Below are 19,349 nucleotides of genomic sequence, written 5' to 3' on the forward strand. Positions count from 1 at the left end.
CTTGAAAACATATATGCACCCCCATATTCACTGCAGCATTATCTACAATAGCCAAGACATGAAAGTACCTAAGTGTTCACCAACAAATAACTGGATAAAGAAGATGTGATATATATGCAATAGAATTATCCAGCCATAAAAAGGAAGAAAATCTTGTCCTAGTGATAACATGAGTGGACCCTGAGGGCATTATGCTGAGTGAAATAAGTCAGACAAATACAAATACCATAAGACCTCACTTATATGTAGACACTAAAACAAACAAACAAAATCAACCAACCAAACAAGAAAAACCCAAAAAGCTAAACTCATAGATATAGAGACCAAATTGGTGGCTGCCAGGGGCAGAGAATGGGGAATAGGTGAAATGGGTGAATGTGGTCAAAAGGTACAAACTTCCAGTTATAAAATAAGATATGGGGATGTAATGTATAGCATGGTAACTATATCTGAAAGTTGCTAAGAGGGTAAATCTTAACAGTTCTCATCATAAGAAAAAAAATTGTAACTACATATAGTGATGAATGTTAACGACTTATTGTGGTGATTATTTTGCAATATATACAAATATCAAATCATTATATTGTATACCTGAAACTAATATAAAGTTATCTGTCTATGATATATTAATAAAAATCATTCTAAGTTGTGCAGGAATATTTTTAAAATTCTTAAAACAAAGTAAGTTCTCACATCTGGGCTTTCCCATGCTCTTTTCTTTGCCTACAACATTGTCTTCTATTCTCTACTTAGTAACGTACCTATCCTGCAAGAACATACTCATATATCATTATCTTTATAAAATCACCTCTAATACTGCCAGATCTAATCATTCACTTTTCCTAAGATCACAATTATACTTAATTGCTTTTATTATATCAACTAGCATGTAATCTTTCTTTTTTGTTGTTTCTGTGACTATTTACTGAGAATAACATTACTCCCACGTGCTTAAGAAAAGCCTAGCAGTTCTACAGCTATGGTAACAAGTTAATACTAGAACTTGTCTTTAATTCTTTTTATCTAATCCATTATACTTCTATAGCCAAGGTGACAAGAAACCCCAAGAACAAGTATTAAAGCTGTTTTATCAACCAGTGACACATAGCCTCAGTAAACACACTTCTGAAAGCCAACCAATCAGTGAGAGATCCTACTTCTGAAGTTAACCAGTGAACAAAGCTTCACTCCAGTAACAGTTTTTGAAGACAGGACAATCAGCAACTCAGTCTTTCCTGAGGAATTACACTCTGAATCCTGTGTCATTTCACTCTCACTGCTAAAAGCCAGGAATCACTGCCCTGCATGCTGCATAACAAATTAGCCCCAAACTAGAACCCTAAACAAACAAACAATTGCTTCATTCTGTTTCTGAGAGTTGGGAATCTAGACTGGATTTTCTGGGTGGGTCAGGCCAGGGTCTCTCATGAAGTTGCAATCAAGCTGTCACTGGAACTATAGGCATCTGAAGGACTATTGGGGATGGAGGCTCCCCTTCCATGTTTCATTACTCACACAGACCTCAGTTCTTCACTGGCTATAGGTAGATTCCCTCAGTTCATCAGCACATAGACCTCTCAGCACAGCTGCCCTAGTATCTTCATGACATGGCAGCTAACTTTCTGAGTAGCTGATCCAAGAGAGAGCAAGGTAGACACCACAAAATCTTTTATGACCTACCCTCAGAGGTGTCATACCATTACTACTACTGTACTTTGCTGGTAACAAAGACCAACCCTGATACAATGTGTATGATTTCTACAAAAGCCTGAATACCAAGATGAGCAGATCATTGGAGCCATATTGTAGGCTGGCTAAGCCTCTTCCCAGAAACCTTATATAATATCAAGTTTACTTTGCTCAGAAAGACTGTTTAAATAGCATAACTCTCTTGCCCAGCTGGCATAGCTCAGTGGTTGAGCATCGACTTATGATCTAGGAGATCTCGGTTTGATTCCTGGTCAGGGCACATGCCTGGGTTGCAGGCTCAATAGGGGGAGTGCAGGAGACAGTCGACCAATGACTCTCTCATCATTGATGTTTCTCTCTCCCTCCTTCTCCCTTCCTCTCTCTGAAATCAATAAAGATATATTTTTTAAAATAAATAAATAAATAAATAATAAAATAAATAGCATAACTCTCACTAAATTCAGCTTTGAGTTTTTAATTTTAGATATTGAGTGTGGCTGTCATTCTTTGTCATTTAGACATGTTCTTCCAGGATTTTTTAAGATCTTCATTTGGTAGCATTCTATTTGACCCATAAATCAATAGGAGTGCTCACTGAGACTAATTGACCCAAAACTCTCATAGTGCTTTGAACCTGATAAAATATGAACACTTCTAAGGCAGGATTAAGCTTTAATTATTTCTCAATTTTTTTGATAAGCATATAGTAGACATTCAATGCTTGTTGAATAAATAGATGCAGAAGTCAATTAATAAAACATTACTGTTACAATTTCCATTTTACAAAGTTCAGCAGTAAAGTACTGAGTGGCAGATTGTTGTAAATGTGCAACTCACATTTCCTATAACTTATAGACCTGACGCTGCATCTTCTTCTTCAATGTTCCCAACCTCCTTGGTGAAACTGGGGTTGGCAAAGTGGGAGACACACTCTGATTTTATCACTAAAGCCCAAGAAAACATGGACTTCACATAGAATATATTCTCTCCATTAGATAAGAAAGACCCAGTTCATTAGAATTTTTAGTAACTTGACCATGGTTGAAAAATTTTAACCAGATACAGTATTTCATTCAATTTTATCTTTCTGTTGAGTGATTCCTTTGAGTATACTGAATATTAAAAGTTTTAAACAACCAAACCACCTTAAAATACAATGACATTTTCAGACTAGCAATTACACTTACAAAAATACATTCACATCACTTATGCTTAACAAAGAAAATAAAGGGACATTAAGGAATGTGAAAGTGGAGGCTGCCACCAGTTTATAGCTGGCAAAAAAGGGAGATCAACAGGTATATGGCTGAACAAATTTTCAAGTCCAGTTGAATTTAAAATATAGTTTTTAGTGACTAATTATTCTACTCAAGCAACCAGATATTACGTAGGCAGAGCAAGGCATAGTAGATTTCAACTTATCCAAGTTATAACAGACCATAAATAAATAATAAATAAAATATATGGAGCTTCTTTCAAATTAGGATAAACCTCAAAGAATGGGTTCAAAACAACTTAGTTTTGACAAGAGCAATAAATGTTAATATTCTAAGCAAAAATCGGGACAAGTCAGGATAAAAAATTTAAGAAGAAAAAATAAATTATATACATATCAAACAGTTACAAGAAAATATGGCCAAAAAGGAGATAAAAAAATGATGAATAGCAATCTAAGTAACTGCTGAGATGTGTATTTTAAAAGTGCAAAATATAAGCAGAACATGTAGCAGCTAGGATTATATCCACCATAAATCCATATATTTGATTATCATATCTTATTTTGAGTTCCATCACTTAAAAGAAATGAGAAATCTGAAAAATACTTAGAGAGAAATTCCGAAGACATTAAGGATTAGAAAGAGGGCTTCTGAGGAGTAATATTTTAAAAGGCCTATTTCAGAGAAAAGAAAGATTCTTATTAATCAATGCAGAGCCTTTATTTTGTGGATCATGAAAAAGTTAGACTCCGCTAAAAGGTATATAAGAAAAGAAAATCTTATGTTGCAGAATAGAAAATCCCGAGAGGAGATCACCAAATATCAGACTTGACTGTCAAGGACGGCTGCTCAATTGCCAGTCTTTTAAAAACAGGTTATTGTTTGGCTTATGTGCATCAGGTCTTGCCTGAAGGCAGTGGAATAAAGTGAATGGCATAAAAAGACACCTTGTACTTTTATAATGGGTAACAAAACAGTGATTAGGCCAGGAAATCAAGTTCTAGTATTAATTACATAACTTAAATAACCATATGTTGTAAAGGTAAGTAAAACTGACTATATCAAGGGCTGGAAATGATATATGAAAAAGTGCTAGACAAGTAGAGATCTATGCTCATTACTCAGGATCCGAACAAATTAGAAACCTGGCATTAATACAATAATATGGTTTCAGTTAAAAATCGACCATTAGTTTGAGAAAGTAATTTAATCATTCATTTGTATTCCCTAGATCATTTCATTGAAAGATAATGGCTGACCTATACCTTTCAAGGTATTTCCATCAGAATTCCAGGAGTTCCTTAATATAATCTATAGCTTCCAGGTTGAAAATCCATCAAAGTCATAAAAACTTGATGAAAGCGAGAAAAAGTTTCAGTGTATTTGGGACAAGCCAGAAAACCAGGGGAGTGCAAGGAAAGACAGCTCATAAGGAAAGATAACCAAAGACATGTAAAAAGACTAGCTTTCCAAATAGCCCTTCCAAAAATAAGTTTGACAAGAGCTATGTTCCTGGAAAAAAATTTGAAGTTTTTATACTGTTGATGTTTAAGATTATAAAATTATGATTCAGAAGAAAAACTTTGTGCCTATTAACCAATTTGAAATTATGACTTATGCAGCATTCCAGTTATATTCAAGCCACTCTGCTAGGAATTATGGAATATAAAAGTGTGGATATACAGAATATTTTTAAAATATACCTGATCCTAAAACTACACAATTTGTTAGCAACCCATGCCATTCATTTATAGAGCATGAGTAACTCTATTAACTACTCCTCAGTTCTTGCAGATGATACATCTCTAAATCTACAGAGTGAAATCAATAAACAGGAGTGCCTACATTGTGGAGTATTAATGTTAGAACACATAATAAATTCCCAGAGCTATCTTCCCTAAAATGTTTATCGTCAAGGAGTTACTGAGTTTCAGAAAGCACTTTCTGTAATAGACTGATCTTTTTCAAGGCAAATGCTGCAAACTCTCTTGTCAATCAATTTAATAACAACTGTAATTCAAAAGAGCAAGGCCTTGGTCACTTGGGAAAAAGGAAAAAGATAAGCTTGAAACCTCAGAAGATGGGGCCCTCAAGTTAGAACACATGCCACTTGCATATATTCTTTATATTTATTTCATTTGAACCCAGTGTTCACAAATGGGCTCTAAACAGTGAACACAATGTTTTTTAGAATGATATGGGTCATGTTCTGGTAATTTTCAGGTGGAAAATTGCAAAGAGAAAATAAATTGCAACCAGAGTATTGACTCATTTTACAGAACTTAAGGATTTCAACATTCTTTTTCACAATTTTCTTGCTTTATTTCCCTCCTCTTCTTCCTCTAGGCTATCAGAACTGAACACTTAAATACACTTTTATATTCATCAGCCCAACAAGAGTGCATTAGATTTGTGATCCTGTAGATACATTCTAAAATATTAGTTTTAAAACTTAAAAAGAAATCATCTTACAAAAATATTATCAAATACAGATTTCACTACCTTGATTTTTTTAATTTATGTTTTCAACTTTACTTTTATAGCTCTATTATATTAAAATATAAATGAAAACCTGTACGTATTTAAAATAGAGACTTCAATGAATTTTGACATATGTGAACATCCATGAAACCATCACATCTCACTGCTTCTCCCCACCCTCATTCCCAGATAACCCCAGATATGCTTCTGTCATACGGTTTAGTTTATTTGCATTTTCTAGACTTTTATGTAAATGGGATCATACACTTGCACTCCTTTTGTTTCAATTGGGCATCTTTCACTCAGCATAATTCTTTTGAGATTCAGCCATGTTGTGTGTGTATCAATACTGTCAATAGTTTGTTCTTTCATATTGCTGAGTAGTATTCTGTGTGGTTATATTACAATTTGTTTATCCTTTCACCTGTAGATGAGCATTTGAGTTGTTTCTAGTTTGGGTCTTTTACCAAAAATATATCTATGAATGCTCATGTGCAAGTCTTTGTATGGACACACACTTTCTTTTCTCTTGGGCAAATATTTAGGAGTGCTATGGCTGGGTGATATAACAGGTGTACGTTTAACTTAAGAAAGTGTCAAACTATTTTGAAAAGTATGTTTTACCATTTGCAATGGCAAATATTAGTATTCCAGTTGCTACACATCCCTGCCAACACTTGGTGTCTTTTGAATATCAGCCATTACTGTAGGCGTGTAGTGGTATCCCATCGTGGTTCAATTTACCTTCCCCTAATGACTAATAACAGGGCATATCCCATTGTGGGAAATTTACCTTTCCCTAATGACTAATAACAAGGCATATTTTTTGGACATTTGTTTGACATTGATATATATTCTTCTCTCTTTTCATTTTGTGTTTATTTTTTAAATTTTATTTATAGTAATATTCACTCTTTTTGGCATATAGTTTGTTTTGACTAAGTTTCAGAGTCATGTAATGCTACCATGGTCAGGATACAGAACAGTCCTGCTAACCTAAGAACTCTCTCAAGCTGCCTCTTTATAGTCAAACCCTCTCACTAGCCTTAAGTCCTGGTAATCACAGGGCTGATCACTGTCCTTAGTTTTTTTCTTTGTGTTTTTTTAATCCTCACTCAATAATATGCTTACTGAATTTTTAGAGAGAGAGGAAATGAGAGAGAGAGAGTCATCAATGTGAGAAACATTGATCAGTTGCCTCCCGTATGCACCTTGACCAGGGATTGAATCCACAACCTAGATATTTTCCCTGACCCGAAATCAAACCCTCCACCTTTTGATGCATGAAACGATGCTCCAACCAACTGAGCCACCCAGCCAGGGCCTAATAATTTGTTTTGTTTTGTTGACACTATTACAGATGTCCTCCATTCCCTCCCTCCCCCCTTTACCCACCTCCACCTAGCCTTACAGTTTTGCTTTTTCCAAAGTGTCACTTAAATGGAATCAATTTGCAGCTTTTGAGCTAGGCTTCTTTCACTTGACATGATGCATTAAAAATTCATCCATGTTCTGTCCAGCCGGTGTGGGTCAGTGGTTGAGCATTGGCCTATGATCCAGAAGATCTCGGTTCGATTCCTGGTCAGGGCACATGCCCGGGTTGGGGGTTGATCCCCAGTCGGGGGCATGTAGGAGGCAGCCGATCAACGACTCTCTCATCATTGATGTTTCTATCTCTCTCTCCCTCTCCCTTCCTCTCCTGATCAATAAAGATATATTTAAAATAAATAAATAAAATAAAATTCATCCATGTTGTCATGTATATCAATGGTTCATTCCTTTTTATTGCTGAGAAGTATTTCATGGTATAGATGGAACAAGTTTTGATTGTCCATTCACTAGTTGAAGAATATTTGTTTCCAGCCTTTTGGCAATTATGATTGAAGGGCTCAACACTTGATAAAAATTTGAACAGCAACTCCACCAAAGAAGATATACAAATGACAAATACGTGAAAAGACGCTTAATATCAACTAGAGAAATGCAAATTAAAATCACAATGGAACACCAATACATAGCTCTTATAATGACCAAAATTACAAAGACTGATTCATCCAAGTATTTATCAAGCTGTGGAGCTAATGCAGCTCTCATATCTCTGCTGATGAGGAATATGAAATTCTGTAACCACTTTGGAAAACAGTTTAGTCGGGAAAAGCAAAGGTATTTCTATACACTGTCCTGTATATGACTGTTAAGAGCAGTTCTTCACATAGAATCACTTTAAAAAAACACACACCACCCAAATGTCCATCATCAGATGAACAGACAAACACAGTGGAGTTCCACTATTCCAGGAGAGGCACCAAAAGTATAAAACAGCCACTTTTTAAAACGCAGGCATAGCAATAGGGCCAGCATAGCAACTCATATTATCTAGGTGACGAAACGGAGGTGTATAAAGTAACGAACCATTTCTTCCTCGCTGTAAAAGGAAACAGTGAGGTCCAGCATCTTACCTATGTACCTGTAGCCTTCTTCCCCATTTACGATGGGCCTCAGCCAAGTTGACCGAAGTGGCCTATTATTCTGCACATGCGCACCTTGGGGGGGATAGAGGGTAAATAACATTTCGACTGCGTTGGCCTTCTTGACGAGCGCAGAATACTTTTCACGGCTGTCTGTAAAAAAAAACAACCAAAAATATTAATTCTTTTAATTTTAGACATTCCTACAAAATGTCTAATGTGTTTCTTTTAAGGGATGCAAGTTAAAAACTGTTTAGTAATTTGAATGATAATGATTATGTTGACAACATGGGTTTTCTTTAGCCAAAGATACTTCACCAAAAATCTTACTCTTCAGATAATTCCTTACTTCCAAGAATTAAGAAATAAGGGCTTTACTAACGGCATCTTCAAACACTACCGGTGAAAGCACTGCTGTTAGTAGCTATAGGAAAAAAATATTCCAATGAACAGCGTTTACATTCTATGTACTATTAGCATAACCATATATGTTTTGAAACTGCCACTAAACAATGAAGTCAGATTAACCAGGCAAAAAAATGTTCAGTAAATGTAGAGCTCCATAACCTGAAATTGCTGAAAGAATTCATATTCCTAGGCTATGATCAAGTAATACATATATAAGTATTTATATAGCATTTACTATACCCTAGGGATTTTTCCAAGTACTTAAAAATGTTAAAACATTTCATTTTTAAAGCACATCTATAAGGTAGCTCCTATTATTATTTACATTGCACTTGAAGAATTTGAGGCCCATAGAAATTAAACAACTTGCCTAAGTCTTTCAGTGTGTGAATGATGCAGTTAGGGTTTGGATTATCTAAAGAAGCTCTTATTTGCAAACAAAAGCTTGTCAACCAAACATGACCTGCATTAACAAGTAGATGAGAAAACGAGAATTAAAAAATAATTTGAATTGTAGACTGAAAAAATCTTTGTTTATAGCCCTCGGGCCTCTGGTTTATAATTTTAGTTTGTGGTTGATAAGCCAGTGTCCTAAAATTCAATAAGGCAACATGACTTACAAACCTAGAAACATTTCAAGGAAAGGAGATGCTCATGTGAATCTTCATGAATAATTGTTGCTTCCTCCGTTCCTTTTTATTTTTCTTTATTTTATTAAATATCATATTTTGTGGCACATAAGTAAAGGCAGTAAAACATAAAGATTGAATTATAAAGAAAGTCGATTTGTTGATGGGCAGTGTGACAGGTTTTAACCTATTGCCTCACTCCAAATCCACTGTCCTGCTTGTGAGACTAGCACATTTATCCCTTGCCATACGGCACAAGTCAAAAAAAGCATCTTCCCTGGAGGATCATGCAGGGAAGTAGGGAATGAAGGGGCTCTCGCTGGTTCTGGGGGCTCTCCTGGCTGGCTCCTGCAGTGCATAGTGCACCTAGGGCTCCCTGCACACACACACTCTGGGACCTTCCTAGTGAGTTCTGTGGTGCAACCCTTTCCCAGGAATGGGTTCCCAGTGGGCTCCACATTGTGACACCTCCCTCTGGGCAGGTTCCCCAGAACCCCAGAAAGTGGCTTCCCTGTGCGTTCTACTAGCATGCAATGTCAGTGAACTTCTCTGCCTTTCACTGGATCACAGCTATGCGCTAAGAACATCCGGATCCCAGAGGGAGAGGTGGGGGTAGGGGACCCTCTTTAAAATTTGTTTTTTCCTTAAGTGCTCTACCTCTAACCTAGGGGTAAAGGCTACTCTCTGTGTCTGCTCTTCTTAATTCTTAGGGTTCTTTATGTCCTTCATAGCCAATCGTAGTTACTCCAATCCCCATCACAATTAATAATTCCTAATATTACATTTTACCTGCTTAAATTATTGTACAGTTTCTATTTCCTAATTTGACCCTGACTATTACAGACAGATCCATGCTCTAAATCTTGAACCACCATTAGCATCCTATGAAATATTGGACAAATCAATTTATCTCCAGGTGATAATATTGACCTCATAAGGTTATTGTTAGAATTAAGTGATATGAGATACCTAAAACATAACAGCATGTCCATAAGTAGTAGAAAAGTGTGTTACTAGTTTTCATCCAGTATTATTTCAACAATAAAAACAAACTGTGAGAGTTAGGAAATAAAACAGGTTTATGTTCATTAGTTTTAATACAGCACTGTATTTTCTATAACGGCAAATGTTTCCATTTCAGGCCTACACTAAAATGCCTACAGTAAAATATAAGTGGTTGTGAATATAGAATAGTCACTTTCTCTTACTGGCTAATCCTGATTGAAAACTAAGTAGAAAACACATGAAGTTGGTGGAATGTTGAACTTCCTAGGATAACATGATATAGTGATAACTCCAGTATCACACACTGAAGGCTCCTGGGTCAGAGTTTTGCTAATGCCACCACGTGCCATCAGGTTATACAAACAGAGTCCAGGAACTTATATGGTATTTGAATGAGTGTACTTTCTCCATAAGATCAAAGTTGATTACAAATATGCATTTTTCATTTTAGAAAACATAGCTTATAAAACATGTTCTCTTTATTCTATTACATGTCATCCCAAGATAAAAACAGGAATTTGATTTTTGTTGCTGATATTGATCATCTTTGTTATTTATGGAGCACCCTCTTTCTAATACACTGTTAAGTCAATATGGCCACATTGGATTTAGATGTAATAATTCTGTCCTCAGAATTCAAAAAATTAAGAGCTCTTCTTTATCCCTTCTTTCCCAAGCCACATATGGAGTAAAAATCTGAAGATCTTAGATGTATGTCTCTAAGTGGTTCTGGGGCAAAAACCCACACAAAATTTCCAGAACTCTCTACTGCTCCCTGGTCACCAAGTGGCTAATTATCTTCACGGAGAGGCAGCCGAGTGGCGGAGAGCAGAGGCCTTGGAGCTGCACTGCTTGGGTGTGAATCTGGATCTGCCAGTTTTAAGCTGTGTGACCTGAAACAAGCTAGCTAACCTCTCTTCAGCCCAGTATCATAAATACATGCACACATGCTCACACACAGCCCCCCCACAAACACACAACCCACCCCCAGACACACACAAAGAAGTCTCTCCACAATACAGTGTTAAGTCTTGAGGACTACATGGGTCAATATAAGTGAAGGCTTTGGAAGAACACCTAGTGTCTGGTCAGCATGGTCAGCATTACTTAAGTTAGTTATTACTATCATTACGATGCCCTTCATCTAACAGATCCTGGTACAGCCTTTATTCTATGTAGATGATAATAGCAGCTTCCTGTCTCCTGCCCCCTCTTGCTTGTGCTCTGGGCGGGGGGGGGGGGGGGGGGGGGAGGAGGGAGGGCAGTTGTGCTGAAGTCATTGCCCTTTCTGATCACTCCTGCACTATTTTGGATGCTCTAAGGATCAGTGTCTCCTGTTGGATATTCATCAACACCCTGGGGAATTCTACCATTTTCAAAAGATTTTTGGTTAATCAGTCACTTCTGGGCTACTAATTGGTATTATGGTGGTCTTCCTTGTTATTATTATTAGAAATAAAAATAAGGAGCACATTTTCTTTCATCTAAGACATCACAGATGTTGATGGCCCCGTCAGTTTACAGACCACTAAGAAATATAAAGGACTGGCAACTGAACTAGGGAATGCCATTAATAGGATGTAGCTCAATTTCAGAGACATTAAAACATGAAAATATACATCATAGGGTTAACAAAATAGGACAAAGTATCAGGGTTATGGCTCTCTTTACTTTTTCTCTGTTATACTTACTGAAGTTTGTGATTGCATTATTTCTATTTTTATATAATTAAGGTCTGTCTCCCTCACAAAACTCTTGGCTCCAAGCAGGCCAGACCCATGGCCGTCTGCTAATCACTTTGTCCCCTAGCACCTAGCCCTGCACCTGATACTCAGAAAGAGCCAATAGGAGGCTTTTTAATAAACAAATAAACATAATTGTAATTGGTGGTATTATTGGGAGCTTAGTATACAGCAGGCAGTGAGCTAAGCAGATTATATGCATTAGCTAATTTAATCCTAAAATCATATGTGTTTAACTTGCTGTTCTATGAGTTCAGTATTATCATACTCATATTATAGCTCAGGATACTGAGGCAAAGAGAAATTACAGAGGATTTTCAGCTGCTAATGCCAGGATCATATCTCAACTCTTTCTAACTTCAAGGCCTGTTCTAACCAGGCGGCCACACTGCTTTAACAGACGTTTCCTGGTACCATGGGGCTGTTAGCAGCCTCATGGGCATGCTAGTCACCATGCAGGCTATCCCTGGGGAGTTGTCTTCCAGTGTTTCTAAGTCCTTCAGCTGTCCCTGAATAACCTGCTGGTTGGCACTGTGGTTTCTCTCACAAAAGCAGCAGCTCAAACCTCTTTCCAGGCAGTTTTCTGATGTTGGTCTTCTCCACAAGAACTTACTTGTCAGAAGCCATTGGAGAGCCATCAGGTCAAAACTACTACTCAACTGATTATAACCTCTCAGTTTGCTAAGGATGTGAGCTAGTATGAAATCCCAGAGACTGACCTCCGTAGACTCCTCGAGGTCTCCTCTTCTTCTCAGGTAAATGAGGCTGGTCATGCTTAATATACAGAGAACCTAAGATATCCTTCCCTTCCTCTCCCAAGCAGGGAGCTGTACTGTTGGGTGGCCTTATTGCTTTCCTCCTGCTCAGCCTGAATTTGAATATTTAGGGTAGTGGTTCTCCTACTTGTACTTCAAAAATCAGAGTGATTAAAAAAAATTATAAATGGAGTTTTACTAATTGAGTTTATTTGTGTTTGGCAAGTGTTCAAGTTCCACAATTATTTTAACATTATTTCATAGTTTTAAAAGCATTGTGTGTCTTCAATAGAAAATTTTGGAAATACAAAAATAGCGCAAGAAATCATTATTACTTTTAATATTTGCCAATCCTAGATGCTAGAATTTTATTCTCTTATGTTCCCAAAACACCAAATAAAACATAGTAGTTAATAGGACACTTGGTAGCAGGTCACCCTAAGACATGTAAAATATTTTCTATTAAAAATAATAGACCAGTACCTACTTTTAAAAACATAAAAGATTATTAATAACTAGGAAATAAAAAGTTGTCAACTTTTGCTTCTAAGATGATAAAAAGATCATCTATTATTACAATTGTTCCTTTCTAAAATTATTTTTAAAGGATACTTTAACACTAAAAATACATGAGCAACACAGTCTCAGATGGAAGAACAGTGCTTTACATTGAATGGTGAGAACCTTGAGCTTATAGGACTTTTGAAAGTGTCCATTTCTTCCTAAGGGGCCTTCCCTCCACACAAACCACAGCACAGACACAATACTTCCAAAGGGCATGTGCGTAAATTAGTGAGCTCAGGACCAGTCCCAAGTGTATCAGAAAGAGTTAGGTGCCTAACAAAGCTTTACTAGTGACCCTGGGTTATTGAACCAGAATGGCAGAACTTGTTATCAAAGTAAATTATTAACAAGTATTTAAAAGTATGGGCAGAAATATCCCAGTCCTTTACCTTAGCCCAATAACTTATTGCATTATTATGTAACTAAATTTGTCACTAAGGTAAAAATATACTTTATAGTCTTCATACAAAACACAAAGTTTACAGACTAAAGACAATGGCGACAGATAGTGGAGGTTTCCTTCCATTGTAAATATTATGCATTCATTAAAATACTCATTTCTCTCTCATGGGCCAAAGACCAGTCACATGAGGATTTCAGTATGTGGTTATCAAATGGGAGTTTGAACTAGTGGTCAAATAATCTATAGCCTACTATAAATAACCAATTTCTAAATATGGTACTGTTAATATTTTTCCCTGTTTAGTTAGAGCATTTTATGCTGTATCATTTTCTTTGATTTGAAATAAGTGAATGTCATATGTTTTTGTCATGCCATTTTTATCTGAGCTCTTTCTATTTATTAGTAAGTTCCAAAGGATACCAATTTAGCAGTATGAAAAATTATGTATGTCTTGAACAAAGGAAAGTGAATCTAGAGCATCCGCATATCTACATTAATGAAATTTTCTTTTTTAAAAATCATTAAAGAAGGAGGGAAACATCGAGATTCAAAACCAAAGGGCAAAATGATTAAGAAGGCAGTTAAACAATATGCCATGGATGTTATAACCAGTAAAAATAAATGCAGAGGCCACTGATCCCTTATATTACAATTAAATACTGACATAATTTAAAGAAGAGCAAAAATGTTCATTAACATTTGACTGAGAGTAAAAGTTACATAATGAGGACATGAATTAACTTAAACATTTGTTAAAGTATAGCAAACATTCCTACTTTTAAATCCTCTCAAGTCATGAAAACATTGTTAATTTTGCCAGAATGTTCCTCACTATACACTTCAAAGGTTAAGTGTGTGAAAAAGGGTAAGTGTGTGAAAATGGTGTCCTTTATGCCTTATAAACAAATCCAGATTCTATCATAAAATAGAAAATTAGGGGATTGCAGTCATTTGTTTAATAATCTAAGCATACTTTTTTCAAAAGGTTCACTTCTTCAGTGGAATAAACATGGAACGTTAATGAAGAAATATGCTAATGTTTAATTTTATTTCCATGTTGATTTTTACTTTTGCTTTTCAGCTTATTAACAAGTAAATATATTTTCAAGTGTTTTATAATGAAAGCTAAAGTGTTTTTTTCTGTCTTCATGTAATTTAGATAAAAGCTGATCATATTACTATACATAAATCATATAGCTACATAAAATGCTAAAATAATTTTGGTTAATAATTCAAGTACAGTTATAAGGATTCCTTATGAGGAGCATTTTCTGTCTTTTGAAAGCCTATGCGTATTTGTGTGTGAGTGTGTCTGTGTACTGGAAGTAATGCAAACATTGTCTCATAAATGATTAGAGTATTATGATTAATAACAAGCACTCTCTTTTAAAAAATATGCCCTTCATTTTTCTCTGAAGGTCTGAGTCTCAGGATGGCCAGATTAAATCCATTAACATGATTTTACTCTGACAGATTCAAGATAAATGGTCCTCTCACCTTAGTTTAAATGCTATCACTTTGAGAGAAATACAATAGCACAGAAAATTCATAAAACTTAAGAGCACAGTGGCAGTTTTTATTGGGCTCACCATACATAATTCACAAGATAATTCTTTTCACTTTGTTTGAAAGAGTATTTTAATAAAAACTTTACCTCCTAGGTTGGATTATTAAATTAAATTTGAATTACCCAATCCTCTTGGTTTCTTTTGCTACAGATTGCCGTTCTTTTGGCCATTTTCCTATATGTACACATATCCTTAGGGGTCGGGGGAAATCAAATCAAAATTTAGGCTATTCATTAGTAACATAAATTTTATAAAGTATATTGGGGAAAAAGTTGTACTTACTAGTTCATTATTGTAAGTACTATTATCTCATGCTATCCCAATCCCTTAGCAAAATAATAATAATTAATAATAATAATAGGCAGTTGACTATAACAGGTTTAGCTACATACCTTCACTCAACAGTTCTTTCAGCCTGCCATGCAAAAACATTATTATGAAAAATTCCCAAAGATTTACTTTTCCTTTTCTGTGCTTAGTGCTCTCTCTAGATTCAGGAGGGGAAAATAATGCCATGCTATTTCATACAGTAAAAAGTTAACTCCAAATAAGAGAGAATCTTTCCTTATAGGTTTTCCAAGTGAATACTAAATAACTGTTTTTAAAATTATTTTATGTATTCATTTTTTTAAGCAATAAAGGCTGTCTTTTAGAACTAAACCATTCTCTAGTTTTTTGGAGTTCATTTGGCAGGCTAATGTAGTTTTCTCAATAACAGTAAAAAGGTCTATAATTTTAGGCCTGTAATTGACTATAGAAAAGCTAAGGTTATCTAAATTCTTTCTAAAACAAGGTTGAGTACAAGCTAACCAATAGGCGAAAGGATTCACCTATTTAACAAATGTCCAATTTCATGGCTTGATTAATTTATAGATATCAACAGGTAATAATAGCTCTGGTTAAAGATGGTATAGTAAAAGCAAGTTTTTTCTCCTCCTCTCCAGTGATATCTCCCCCCAAATCACATCTTAATCTGTGAACAAAATAAGTATGTTTATATCTTAGCGTAACATAGAAATACAAATTCCAATAATCTTAAAGAATATTTGACAGAAACAATAAAATTCAGACCTGAATGAAAAAGAATGCCTAGAACTAATTCAAACTTCCTCAGATCTCAGACAAGACACCGATATGTCTAAAAGGAAGAATCACAGTTCTGAAAGACCTATCCAGGGATATTTTGGGGGAATAACAAGACCCATGTGTGTAACAGAGTATAGGAGAAACAAAAAATGTCACTGAGAACCCTAGTCTATACTCCACCTCAGAATGACAGTTAAGATGAAGACAAACGAGGAAAAATTAATGTCTGTCCCATATGCAAAATACATTCACCCCATCCTAATGTCCCCAAAAGTCTCTACCACTTACAGTGTCAAACTGAAATCCAAAAATTTCATCAGCTCAAAAGTCCCCAAATCTAATCATTTAAATTGTCTGAATTTGGTATGAGTGAAGCTCGGGGTATAATCCATCTTGGTTACAATTCCTCTCTGTGGACCTCTGAAACTTAGGAACCGGTTGTCTGCTCTCCAAATTCAACAATGGAACAAGCATAAGATAAAAGTTAGAACAGTTCCATTCAAAATAGAAAACAGAAGAAATAAAAAGGAATGGTTTTGAAATTCTAACTGGATAAGTTCCATTATATTCCAAGGGTTGGAAATAATCCTCTGTGGTTTTTAGCTCTGCTTTCTGAATCATCTTTCTTTCTTTTTTGTTTTGTTTCTAACTTCAAGAAGGACAACATGGATTTGTAGCTGAGAAATTTAACAAGTCTGTTTCCTGGCCATACACTTATGTCTAGTAACATTCTCTCTCTTCATAGTGGCTCTGTCCTCTGTGGGCCCAAGCTGGAAGTGTTCTTCTGATACAAACATCTCAAAAATCTTGTGGTTCTCCCATGTATGTTCCATTAGACAAGAGGCTTCTCCACACACCTATCCTGGAAAACCCCATCCCCATTCTTGACTTCTGCAAGGATGACTGGGAGGTGCTACTGGTCACACATTTTTTTCTCTCCATTAAAAACCTTTGTGTGACTGAATTCTTTGTTTGTTTGTTTGTTTGTCTGTCTGTCTGTCTGAGGTGATTAGCAAAAGGTTGTCCAGCCACACTCTCAGCCTTATCCTACTGTATATTTTCCTTAAGGTTGAACCTCAAGTTTCGTATCTTTCACAATCTGAATGAGTTGAAAATTTTCCAAAACATCTAGTCCTGAATGAGTTGAGAATTTTCCAAAACATCTGGTTCCTTTTTGCTTAACAGTTCTATCAGCTTATCCTCCTGCATTTTACTATAGGCAGCAGAAGTAACTAGGCTTCACATTCAAATTTTTGCTTGGAAATCTCTTCAGCTAAATGTCCAAGGTCATAGAATACAACTTGTACTTTCTACATAACTATAGGACGCAATTCCACTAAGCTTTTGCTCACTATATAACAAGGATCTCCTTTCCCCAAGTTTCTAATAACATGTCCTTCATTTTCTTCTGAGCCCTCATTAGCACTACCTTTAACTTCCATATTTCTACCAACAGTCTCTTTGTGATTTAGATATCCTCTAAGGTGATTTAAATTTTCTCCACCATGCTCCTCACTTCCTTCTGAGACCTTATTAGCAGAATCATAAATGTCCATATTTCTACTAACAGTCTGTTCGAGACAATCCAGGCTTTTCTTTCTTTCTTTTTTAATCGGGGCCTTCAATGCTCTTTTAACCTTCACCTACCACCCAGTTCCACATATTTAGATAATCTTTACCAGTCAGTGTTCAAGTAGAGAGGCAGAATCAATAGGAGATATATATTAAGGGCTTTGTTGCCACAAATTGGCTTATACAATTGTGGGAACTACTTAGGCAAATCCAAAATCCATAGAGCAGGTCATCGGGAAGGGCAGGCTGGAATTATATCCTGAAGATATTAAACACAGGAAGGATTTCTTCTTCAGGGAAGCCTCAGCTCTGTTTTAAAGGCCCGTTAACTAGTTGTATCAGGCCTGCCCAGATTATCTAGGAAAATCTCCTTCACTTACATCAACCGTTTATGCACTTGAGTCACATCTACAGAATACCTTAGCAGCAACATGTAGACTAGTGTTGGAATAACTGGAAACTACAGCCTCGTCAAGCTTACACATCAAAAAGACCGTGACAAGCTAAATAAATTGAAGGATATAAAACGTATCCTTTGGGACCACAAATCCCTTCCAACAGGTGGTAATAACTGGCTTCCGTTTTTCCAAAACAACATGCAACAAAAGAAGAAGAATACTTATAAAATTTTGAAAAAAGGTGTAATCCAAGAGTTTTAAATTAAGCCAAGTATAAAGATACCAAGAAAACATCCTCAGGAAGTAAAGCACCCATGATCTCTTCCTGAACTACAATGAAACAATAAACTACTGTACTATATTTTGTTAAAATAGAGTCAAATAAAATCGAATCAAAATAAAGAATGAAAGAGTGAAAAAGCCATGGAAAAAAGGAAGGAAGGAAGGAAGCTGGTAAGTACTGAGCGCATTTAAATATATAGAACCACAAGGCCAAACAACTGTAGAACTTATAGAAAGAGTATATAGGTTATAAATCTTGGAAATATTTTTTTAAATTACCAGGTATATTTTTTAAATTGAGAGCTATTTGGGAGAAGGTGTAAAAGGAAGTTTAAATGTGATAATTTTACCCTTTTATTGGTAGATTGTCAGTAGAGGATTTTGATAAATTAGGAAATACTTAACATATTTAAATTTCTTAAAGTATCCTTAAAAAAAAAATTCAGAATAATCCCTGATCAAGTTAAACTCCCAATGAATAGCATGTACATTATTTTAACTAGACATAATACTGCCGCTAACAATTTAGAAATTTTGTTTCCAATGAGAAGAGGAAAGGTTAAACATGCATGTTTATACTGATTCCCTCATTCTCCAAAAGAATTAAAGGCATTTGGTAAGAAACGCTCATGGGGTATTTTTCCTATAAATATATAAATAGCATACTTTTCTATAGTATATAAATATATCATTTTATGCTGTTTTCTAAATCTAAGCAACCATTTCAATCAGGTTATCTAATAATTGTCTTTAGGAGAAAAGTGATGCTTAGGTGTTATATTTCTGACATTTGAGAAACAGCAAAATTCCAGTGTTTTGTGCATGCTGTTTCTTGAAATATAAGACAGCTTGGGTTATTTCCCCTTGGGTTTTTCCCAAAAGAGCAAGATTAATTGCTAGACTTAAGATAGGCTTACATAATTTATAGATGCATATGTGGCCCACTCCTCTGTCTTTAATATCTCTCATAGGATAGCAAACTTAGAGCATAAAGTAAGTTAGAGACCTGCTATCTCTGTTTTGTTTTAATTGGGCTTTTAAAAAGATTTCATTAAAAAATTATATGGAAACTAAAGAAAAAC

At 35.5% G+C, this 19,349-nt stretch overlaps 1 protein-coding gene across 1 annotated transcript in view; it reads right to left on the reverse strand.

Annotated features, from left to right (window-relative positions):
* LOC308556239 (IQ domain-containing protein M-like) overlaps nucleotides 1-19,349 on the reverse strand; it is a gene marked incomplete at both ends in the record, with an annotated part of 138,702 nt that overhangs the window by 54,651 nt on the left and 64,702 nt on the right. Inside the window, one exon of the mRNA XM_081135421.1 lies at nucleotides 7,847-8,004. Coding sequence (XP_080991547.1) covers nucleotides 7,847-8,004 — 158 coding nt within the window. The remainder of the gene's footprint in view (nucleotides 1-7,846; nucleotides 8,005-19,349) is intronic.

This window comes from Miniopterus schreibersii (assembly GCF_964146895.1).
Source record: "Miniopterus schreibersii genome assembly, chromosome: 4".
Lineage (NCBI taxonomy): Eukaryota > Metazoa > Chordata > Mammalia > Chiroptera > Miniopteridae > Miniopterus > Miniopterus schreibersii.